The sequence below is a fragment of the Wyeomyia smithii genome, chromosome 1 (genome assembly GCF_029784165.1).
Source record: "Wyeomyia smithii strain HCP4-BCI-WySm-NY-G18 chromosome 1, ASM2978416v1, whole genome shotgun sequence".
NCBI classification, from domain to species: Eukaryota; Metazoa; Arthropoda; class Insecta; order Diptera; family Culicidae; genus Wyeomyia; species Wyeomyia smithii.
The window spans coordinates 47,196,321-47,207,472 of NC_073694.1; the positions used below are offsets into that span (position 1 = coordinate 47,196,321).

Below are 11,152 nucleotides of genomic sequence, written 5' to 3' on the forward strand. Positions count from 1 at the left end.
GAAGTGATAGTTTTAGATCCTACTCTGAAATAATTGGTAAAAAAATTAATTTTTAAAAGTTGCCTCAAACACTTCTGAACAAACCAAAATGGGCACTCTTAAGAACAAAAGTTTCTCAAACGACAACTTTTCAAGTTCAGTATTTAAAAAAAATAAAAGAACATAGCTTTTTAACCATTCCTGTGAATTTTGGTGCCCTTATCCACTAACATTTTTTCAGAGACTCAGAAAAGTTTTCTCGTAAACTTAACGATGAAGCGACGAACCCGGCGAGCAGTTACTATGCGACACTTTGAAGTTGACGCAGTTCTACACTGGCTAGAGGCATCAAATGTCACAAAAATGGTTGAAAAGCTAAAATCTAAAGCCAAAACGGTTTATCTGGTCAATTCAGTGTCCTCGGCAAAGTTGTATATAATAATTTTGTCCTTCAAAAAAAAAAAAAGAAAAATAAGCACTGTAAAACATAGAAAAAAATTATTTGAAAATTTATATTTTTTTTTTATTTCTACAAGTTCAAAAATCTATCCTAATTTAAATATTGTATTTTTCATAGTAGAAAAAAGTTCTGATTTAAAAAAAAATCGATATTTAATATAATAGGTACGCCAATAAATTTTCGCTATTTGTTAATAAAACCAGTCGTAAGTATTGGTCGACTCTGACATATCATACATACATATCAACCGTCATAAACCAATCTGAGACATATGGTAAACAAACCGCGAAACGTTTGCGATCTAATTATGACAGACACTTTTAGTGAAGATGTCTGATTTTGTACAAAATAATCGTCTTCTGTGGGAAGTGTTACTCACTTACTTTCTTTACTTTTACGGCGACAGACGACAATCGATCCAATGCCGAATCCAGAATCCGTCGCCATGTCTCTTGGTCTTGGGCTGCTATCCTTCAATCTCCCCTAACACCTATTTTGCGGGCATCCTCGTCGACAGCACACATCCAACGAGTGCGGGGCCTACCTTGAAATCGGCGGCCTGTATCGGAATTTCTGCTAAATATTATCTTCGCTTGTCGTTTTTCCGGCATTCTAGCTACAAGCCCAGCTAACTGCAACCTGCCGTGTCTTATTTGCTTGACTTTATGCGCCAATTTCTACGCACTACATTGAACGCAAAATCCTAGGCTCAAAAACACCAAGAGCTCGCCGGTCAGCCTCCTTCAATGTCCATGATTCATGGCCGGAGAGGACCACGGGAAGAATTAGTGTTTTGTTGAGTGCAATCCGTAGAAGGCCCTGTTTGCAGCTGCTATCCGCCTTTTTATCTTACGGCTAACCTCGTTGTCACATTCCACTAATGTACCCAGGTAAATAAATTCGTCGACTACTTCAAAAGTTTCCCCATCTAACACCACCTCAGCACCAACATCCGTCGGACTAGCACGTTTTCTACCAGCCACCTTGTATTTCGTTTTGGTAGAGTTAATGATGAGCCCTATTCTCGCAGCTTCGCTCCTGAGAGGTCGGGTGGCGTGTGGGAAGTGTTACTATTCTAATTTTATTAAAAAAACAACGGTTCAAGCACATCGAAAGTTGAAAATAGTTCACGGAAAAGAATTTGAGGCATTACTCACTAAGCATCCATGCAAGACGCAGGAACAGCTTGCTTCAGTATTGATAGTACCAAGCCATTTCCTAACGATTGCACGGATTGAGAATTATTTAAAAACAAGAAACATGAGTTCTTTAGCTTTTGAAGCCAAGCGATGCTGAGTGTTGTTTTTTCGTCTGTAAACAATTGCTCCAATTCACACTAGGCCTGGAACGCGGAACGAAATTATTAGTGGTCTCAGGGTTTATCCAATCGGTTTCCGATCTCCTACAAAGTTTCTTGGCATAACTAGAACTTCAATTTGAATGGTTGTGTTAGTTTGCGATTTGACTGCAGAGATGATGTTACGATACCAACTTTTTTCTCTTACACGCTGAAGCTTTGCGGTCTTCGACAAAGTTGTAGATCAATAAATTTTATAAAACTTTGCAGAAGACATAAAGTTTCTATCTCTTCAAGTTCCAGAGATCTACGAGTTTGTGTATAATGTGTCTGAATTTCACGTTATTTTAGGATAATGCTATGAGTTAATCTAAATTATTTTTTTTTGCATTTTTCTCGATAGAAATTGAATTATTCCTTTTTTTGTATCGAATATGGAAGTTTTTAAAGTATCTTAATGAGTTTTGACTTAAAATTTGAAAAAAAGTATACAGTATTGTGAACTAGTAGCAAGTGTTAGCAATTGGGAAATCCAAACGATTTCCAGTCTTCAGAATAGTTTCTCGGTGTAATAAGAGCCCTAAATAAAATGTTTTATTTTCCTTCGTGATTTGGCCGCAGAGATGGCGCTTCGTCACTGATTTTTTTTCTCTTACTCGCTAGAACTTTGCTGTTTCCGACAAAGTTGTAGATCATAAAATTATAAGAAATTTTGTAGAAGACACAAAATTTGTTTACCTTCCAATTTATTTCAATTTTATTTGTTTTTATTTTTCTTATCGCTGTTGTGCACTTTATCAGTAATAAAGAATATCTGCGCTTTCAAAACTTCTATACTCCGCAAGGAAAATTTTTTTATTCCATTTATGACCAGAGGAAAAATAATTAAAAGATAAAAACCAGACAAGTGATTAGAAAAAAATTGAAAAAAAAACGTATATTACCAAAAACTGAAGCGATACAAATCTTGTGTCTTTGACAAGGGTTATTAAAATGATTTGATTCTACACTTTTTGTATTTCATGCAATAAACTCATTTTTACATGAATCCAGGCATTTAAATTGGAATATCATAAAAACACAAAAAAATACATCTTTCAAAATTTCAGAGAATGAAAAACTATTCATGGGCAAAGAAACGATCATGGTCAACTAAATGAGATTCGCTGTGTATTTTTTCAAATTTTGTGTCATAGTTAGAACTTAAAAAATACTCGGGAGAAAAGAACGAAAATACCCATTTTCTATCGGGATTTTTTCAGGTAAATTTTAGTGAACCCACATTATGTAACAACATTATCCCAAAAAAGTAAAATTCAGAGAAATTTTTGAAAAACTCGCAGATCTCTGAAATGTTAAGAGATAGTAATTTCATGTCTTTCGCGAAGTTTTATGAAATTTATTAATCTACAACTTTGTCGAAGACCGCAAAGCTCCAGCGTGTAAGCGGAAAAAGTTGGTATCACAGTGCCACCTTTGTGGTCACATCGCAGCAACATTCAAATTGAAGTTCCAACTACACCCAGAAACTTTGTGGGAGATTGGAAACCGATTGAATAAATCTTGAGAGCGCTAATAATTTCGTTCCGCTAGATTTTTCATTTCTGGCCCAGTGTGCAGTGGTGGAAATGAAGGATTTTCTTCATCGCTTCGTTACGGGTGACAAAAATGGATTCAACTGGCAAAAACAAAAAAAAAGGAAACCGTGGTGACTGCCCGGTTTACGTCTACGTCGTCGGCTCGGTCAAATTTAGGCGTTGCGAAGGCTATGCTGTGTATTTGGTGGGACCAGATCGGTGTTATTCATTATGAGCTGTTGATTCCAAACAAAATCACACTTGGGAACAATATTGAACAACTTCAATTAATATAGTCTAGCCGTGCACTGCGCGAAAAACGGCTACAATACGAGCTGGAGCACGAAAAAGTGAGCTCGGCCTCATACTGTCAAAGTCGCTAAAACTTACTTAGAAACGCTAAAGTGGGAAGTCTTATCTCATCCGCCACATTTCCTTGATATTGCGTCGTCCTATTATTACTTGTTCGATGGCACATCAGCTGTTCTACTCATAAAAAGACTTTGAAAAATGGTTTTATTCGTGAATTGCCCCAGTAGACGAACATTTTTATCGTAATGGTTTTACTATGAGAAGGACGTATTTTGTTAACATAAAGGATTCTTATTGAACCCTCGTTCTTTCTGCCAATACCGCGTTAAAATCCCAATTCCTCTGTAGAGACCTTTTATGATAAACCTCGAGCCAGTTTTATTATAAGAAGAACTTATGTTTTGTCGAGAAGAAAGAGGAGTCTAATCGAAAGCTCGTTCCTCCAGCCAATTCCGCGCCATAATTACAATTCTCTGATGAGAACTATTTTAAACGTTACGCAGACCAGTGTTATTATTAAAGGGATTTGTTTTTTGTTAGAAGGAAAGTAGTTCAGCTTGATAGAAGAGTATGTGGTAAGGAGCCTGAAAATAAACTCATGTTAAAGTCCTTTGACAACCAAATAGTCCGATTTTTCTGAGATTCGAACCCACGACCACCCCCGCTTATCAAAGCGGACTCTGTAACCTTGCGGTTACGAAGTTCCCGTGCTATCAGCTTGGATTGGTTGTAGAATTCGTGGAACATTTCGTTGCTCAAATTACTTGTTGAAAATGCAACAATGATATTCTAACACAACTATAAAACGGTCAAAAACTATTGCCGAGCCCCGTTTTTGCTTTTGATTCAGATATTGCTCCCTTATTTATAAACTGATTTTTTATTTGTTTTTGAAGCCACCATTGTCACATTTTTCATGAAAACATTTCTTTTTTTTTTAATTGCAGCAAACAACCAAGGTACAGAGAGACTGGTCGTCACCAGACGCAACAATGGTCCAATCGATAGCAGCAACCTGCCATGCGCAACGGCGACGTCCGGTACGGTAGCTTCCGGCAAGCTAACGTCGAGTGGCAGCAGTAGCTTCAGCACTAGTCACATCACTACCAGCAGCCAGGCTCAGCAGGCTGGCAGTGGCATCGAAGCCGTTAGCAGCAGCAGTACCTCCAAAACGTTCGCCACCAGTGCCACCGAGGCTATTGACTATAAATCACTGAACAGTATTCTGGATGATAACCTGCGACCGCTGACACCGGTGCCAGGTAACCCTCGGTCCGAGCAGATTCACAATGAGCACAAACAGCTCGTGAAGGATTATTGGGAGGTATACATCTTGAAAAACCAAAAATCAAAGCATCAGCAATAATTTGTTCCATCATCTTTCAGATTCAAACACAAATTGTTACCAACCAAGCTCATCGTGATAGTTTACAAATGAACATGCCGGCCGAAGAGTTACGACTAAAGAAGGAGTATTTGAAAAAATTAGAGGAAAAGGTATGTATTACATATACAGTTCAACTATGCATCCTTCTGCGACTAAATCAACTTTCCGTTTTAGGAAGCATTGCTTAAGTTTAAAGCCAACCTACAAAAACAGCTGGACGAACGAAAACGAATGGCTTACCGTGGTCAGCTGCATCCCGCAGGAAATCCTCAGCTGCAGCAAAACCAACACCAACAATCGGCACCCCCGCCTGGTGGTTCCAGTTCTCCGGCAGGTCTCCAGAGACAAGATTCAGCAACCGGGTCGGACTGGGTGATGATAGAAGCGGGCAACGCTGCCACCAGCAATCAACATCCAAGTTGAACGACTAACGAGCGACTCCGTTTTCCAAAAGCATTGTGTGATGGTCGTTTCAGTACACGGACAATAATAACTAGTTGCCGGGCGAGTACTCTTGCAGTGCGGTACGGTGTGCAATCCAAGTGCCAAAAAATTGTGCAGCGCGAAGGACTTTTCCTTACCTTGTTGTGTGATCATTATGTGTTTGAAATATGTACGCTGCATATTTATCTATGTACAACTGAATCATCAGTAACGATACCATTTTGTGTAGGTTTAAGTAAAACGATTAGATGTTTATGATTCTACCAAATAGAAAGGTGTTAATGATGCTATTACACTGAAACGAAATTTGTGTTTCGCAAAAACAAAAAACGAACGACTCTAGGTTAGAAGAAATCCTTGGCAAAAATCTTTTGCAAATGTTTGTAAGTTGAATTTCAGAAAACTGCTTGATTTAGTACTTTAAAATGTATATAATTGCAGCTTTTCCAGAGTGCACAGCGACTGAAAATTAAGTGTAAAAAACTGGTGAAGCCTGTTATCAATATTTCAGTGTCTAACTGATGATTCGGTAGATGGACTCGATAGCTTGAAATAATGTATGGCAAATGTAGAGAATTATTAACGAAATTAATCATCACAAAAAACGTGCACCGAAACAAATCTGCCTGGAATCTTAAACTATAGTTCAAACAAGACCGTAAGAGCTGATGAACTTCGTGATGGGCGATCAAAAGGGACTCTGGCAATATCATGGCATCGGGTTTCTAGAATGAGCGTGGACTAAGCGTCAACCGTAAGCGACAACAAAGACAACCTGGACGAACCACCAGCTGATGACTGGATATCAGCTCCCGAACTACATTAGTTTCAACGGAAGATTGGAAGGGTGACGAACAACAAATTCTACAAACACTGTAAAAGTATTATACTAGGTTATTTACAAGGTCTGAGGAAGAAACTACCGAAAAAAAAAGATAAAGGCAATCGTCTGCGTTATCCACAAGCAGGGTGACAAGCTTAAAGGCTGTAACTACCATGGCATTACGCTTTATAACCGTCGCCTACAAAATTTTATCTCTAGCATTATAACGTCTATCGTGCATAACAAGGAGTCATGAATTAGTAACATGTGAGTTTATTTCGAATCAATTCTCCCACGGATAGCACTTTTCAATCTATGAACCATATAGTACATTTGGTAGACGTCGGCAGGTTGCAGAGAGCTAGATACATCGCAAGGATGCAGATGGACTTCTCTTCTGCAATTCCTTCGGCATCAGAAACAGTAGTTGCAGTATGCATGATGATTCGATCAGACTAAATATCAAGTTGAATGGTGGTGGCTTCTTGATGCAGCTCGAGACTCGAGACACTCCTGGTCTAACCGGCTTGGTAAGTAAGCGTGAAATAATTTTCTTTTAATATTGAAAAAAAACAAGATCTACAACCATTATTATCACTGGAGCGTTTGGTAATGAGATCAAGACACAAACATTTGACTAATTCCCGTCATTTTTATTCTTAATCTCGAAATATGTACTGTTTAGCACAAGAGTTGACGCCACTTGAGTCAGTATCAGTGCCACAACTCTTCTAACAAGAGATATGAATAATTCATAGAATTAAATTTGGGACCATTTGAAGCCTAATTTCTCTCACGAAAAAGCGTATTCAAATCCACTGCGATTTAAGTGAATGGTCAAACTACAAATTGCGATGTCCTACGCGTAATCAAGAAGGACAAAGAACAATATTAAAACACTTTTCCGTTGATTAGGGAACTTCGGAGAGTGTATATTAAATTTGTATCCAGTTAGGTGATTTATGCTCGAGTTATTTAGAATCTGGACACACTGTGTACTTAACTACGAGCGAAAACTCGACCCGCCAGAATCCCACAAATTTGGCATCGTAACTCTGCAGGGGATTTGTCGCAAAGAAGAGAAGGTGTGGGAAGTTCGTGGCGACAATACCCAGTTTTACCAGAGCGGTGGATCAACCAACGAGCTGGGAACGGATTTTTGTGCGTTAGGCAGAAGCTGGAAGGTAAGAGGCTAATCACGGGCCAGCGCGAGGTGGTCGACAGGTGGAAGTAGCTCGTCAATAAGAACTTCAATAGCGGTACAACCGAAGTAGGCGATAGGGAAGTTACCCTTGAGGCACCTCCAAATGATAGTAATATCCCTTTTCTCCAAATTCTGGAAATTAAACCAGAAATTGGGTCCCTGAAGAACAATAGAGCCGGAGTTGCATGCCCCATCTATAAAAAGACCGAGCGGCTACAATGCAGAAACCTCCGAAGCATAACGCTGATCGACGCCCCCTACGAACTTCTTTTTCAGATCCTGCTTCGCCGTCGTTTTCCTTTAACAGAAGGATTGGTAGGACAGTATCAAACGAGCTTAACGCCAGCACGCGCTATTACGGATCATATCTTCACTGCCAGATTGATCTTCCAGAAATGTCGTACAACGAGTCATACCTCACATCTTCGTGGACTTCAAGACCAGCTGATCACGTGTTTAGTAAAGCGGGCAATGTATGTAGTTTCGCGGGAATGCGAAGATGAACGGGAATAGAAGGTGTGACTAGAATTAGAAAAAAATTTCCCTCGTCCAGACGGGACTCGAACCCGCAATCTCCGTTGTCTCCGGCAAGGTGTTTTGGCCAATTAAACTACAGGGTAAAGGTGACTCTTCCTAATACCAATGTCTTACCGTATTCCAGGCTGAGAGCCACCCCGAATCTTTCCAAAAATCCTTTTCATACTCGCGTATAAAAAGATTTGTTTCGCGAAATCATTTTCTTCGTCACTAGAATCAACCAAATACTCGAGAACAATTTCCGCGTTCTACATTTAAATTTTGTTTGGCTGCAAATTTGAAAATATTGATAGCAAATTGTAGGAATCGAGACAGCACAAAGTACAAAATACAATTAATAACAGTACGCCAATTTTGAGTTTAATAGTGATTGAAGGCAACGTAGTGGAACGTTGCACGGTCTAACGCAATTACTTTAATTAAACATACAAGGATAAAAAAATCCATGCAAGCACAAACGAAGAAACCTGCAATAGAATTGTGTTATCGATAATTTGGGAGAACGGAAACAAAGCTAAAACAGAGTTTCTTGAAATAAAGGGGATATTTTATGAAGCAGAAAGAACGCAGATCATTCCGGAAACAATTGACGGACAGATAAATTGGTTATTACTAGATGCGCAGAATTTTAGGGAAATACGACACACACAAACATTTTGCTAATGCTAGCTAGTGACGGTCTTTAGAAATTAGCAACTGCCGGCGTTAAAAAATTAAAAAACCTCCCAGCTGGTCTCGAGGTACGATGCTGACCTAACAAGCCAGTCGTCGTTGGTTCGAGTCTCAGCTCGGGAGAGACTGTTAGTGTCAGTAGGATCGTAGCGCTAGCCCCGCAATTGTCCTGTACACTCAACAGTTGGCTGCGAAGTCTGTGTATAATAAACAGAAGGTCGAGTTCCGATACGGAATGTAGCACCAAGGCTTTGCTTTGCGGCGTTAAAAAGAAATAGATGAATTGGTAATCCCCGTAATCCCCAATAGCAACGACCGGTGCGAACATCGGTTGCCATCCAAAATAGCAACGGCCAGCGTTGTGAAAATAGCAACTCAAATGGCAATTCACCGGTGCGCATGCTCTAAGCATGGCAAAAATGGAAATGAGATTGGGACAAAAAAATAGACTGCGTTGCTCGTGCTGGTCGAGTTTACTTATGTCGAATTCGTTTTCGCGGTGTAGCTACACGAAAACTACACTTTTGCCCGGTAGGTTTTTTTTTCTCTTTCCGGACTACTCGCCAGTGCACAATGGTGCAGAAACCAAACTTAGGGGGAAATTTGGGTCTAGAGCTCTATAGCAACATTTTAGAGAGAAACTTTCTTCTACAAAGTTGTTACATATGAGCAAAGTTGTTACATACAAAGCGCTTATTGAAAAATTATCAAAAATTAGGGTGACCAACATTTTCGATGCAATCAAGTATCTAACTTTTTTATCTTTGTAGATAGAAGAAAAACTTGTTCTACAATGTTATAGCTCCATTAATTTTAATTAACTTTGTAAAAAAAGTTTTTCTCTATCTTTGAAAACAACCGATTTATATTGAAAAAAACACATTTTACCCTCTAACTTTTTTATTTCAAGATTCATCTCAAAACTGTCTTTGAACGACTTTTAGAGCTTTCAAGGAGAAACAATTTGCGATGCTGACATCGTTAATATCTCAGTTTTACTCAAAGTTATTAATATTTTTCATCAATCATCATTTTTCATTTCTATGTCATTTTTTTAGGGGCGAATATAAAAAATATCTCTTGGTTTCATTTTGAAGGGCATACTTTTTAAATTTGAGTAAATTCTATTTAAAAAAAAAAACAAGACAAAAATTTGTTACTAGTAGGCCAGACTGGCCTACTATTCTAGACCCCCGGTCCCTGGTCGTTCCTCTGAAGACCGATTGGGGCGGGTACTCATGGTCGGCTCTAAGTCTAGTCGGTTAATCAGGACGGTGATATGTGTGAACTAGAGAAAAGCTAGTGATTATACTTTTAACGTTTAATAACCTTAAATTTATACAAGCTGTGTGGGTGTGTATCAGTGTCACTGTATGGCTAATTCTAGGTTACCTTGTGGCGACGGTAAGGGGGGTTGGTTTCCTGGCTGGTCAGCACAGATGGGACGGGAACGTGGCGGGCTCTCCTTTCTACGTTGGTACCATGCAACGCGCGCCGTGGGCGTTAAGATAAGGCTCTCGCGGGTGTGTTGGTAGCAGAAAAGTGGATCACAGCTGGGTCTCTATCTTTATTCCTCTGAAGACTACTCCTACACGTGTACCATACACTATCGGATCTCTTTCGCCGGTCCGGGCACGGCTCGGGAACCCGAAGGTTGGTGAGTTTTCTCCAATCTAAACTCAACAATTCCACCTTGGGGCTCGTTACGGGTCCAATTCGATGGGATATTAAGTTTCGGGTCCTAACGAGAAGAAAGCAATACTCAATATCGGGGCCAAACTGCTTTCCTCGCTAGAAGGCTCTAATTTCCGCTCTTGCTTCTAGTTTACCAATTTTCCCATTAATTTACCTGATTCGCCTTCTTTTCCAGGTTTAGTTGGGATTTGCACCAAAGGAATTTCGATCCGGATGATCGACACTTATCGATTTTGACAAAAGGGTATAACTTGTCACTTGCTCTTCGAATGTGTACAATGGAAATGAGGCCGACTCTCGATACTCAGCTTTCAATAAGCTTTTAGCTTTCGTGTACTCCCATCCATCTCTCTCTCTCTCTCCACTTGGTTTGCCATCTCTGCTTCCCGGCTCAATCCGTCCCCTGAACTGAAGTCGTCCCGTCTATTTTCTAGCAGTTTTTCGTGTATAGTGTACTGTGAACTTAATATTAACCCTTTGTGTGCTTAGTGTATTTTTTTTTTTTCTTCACATAACATTTATTTGACACGGCACAAATACAATTTAATGTTTAACGGCGCCAATTATATCTGATGACTTAAAAACTAAAGCAAATTTTTTATCCTCGCTGCCGACTACGAGCTGAAATTAAGTCTAACTTAAAACTAGCATGGGATTTCCAATCAGTGTTTTGTTGTTCAATGGTCGTCTGATAATCGTCGAATGGCATGTATGGATTCGTTCTGCTGAGCCACGATGTCGTGAGTTGGGACAGAGGCTCGTAGT

The 11,152-nt window shown here is 39.5% G+C and overlaps 1 protein-coding gene and 1 long non-coding RNA gene across 2 annotated transcripts in view; one reads left to right on the forward strand and one right to left on the reverse strand.

Moving 5' to 3' along the window:
• Positions 1 to 5,762, forward strand: part of LOC129718574 (mitogen-activated protein kinase kinase kinase 7) — a 59,864-nt gene extending 54,102 nt beyond the window's left edge. Inside the window, exons 6-8 of the mRNA XM_055669471.1 lie at positions 4,573 to 4,949; positions 5,012 to 5,122; positions 5,187 to 5,762. Coding sequence (XP_055525446.1) covers positions 4,573 to 4,949; positions 5,012 to 5,122; positions 5,187 to 5,435 — 737 coding nt within the window. The 3' untranslated portion in view covers positions 5,436 to 5,762. The remainder of the gene's footprint in view (positions 1 to 4,572; positions 4,950 to 5,011; positions 5,123 to 5,186) is intronic.
• A 4,236-nt stretch (positions 5,763 to 9,998) lies between these two features.
• LOC129718580 (uncharacterized) lies at positions 9,999 to 10,688 on the reverse strand. The gene is made up of 2 exons (XR_008726973.1): positions 10,542 to 10,688; positions 9,999 to 10,433 (listed from the first exon to the last, which is right to left on the reverse strand). It is a non-coding gene; the product is annotated as an uncharacterized LOC129718580 (long non-coding RNA).
• Positions 10,689 to 11,152: the final 464 nt, after the last annotated feature.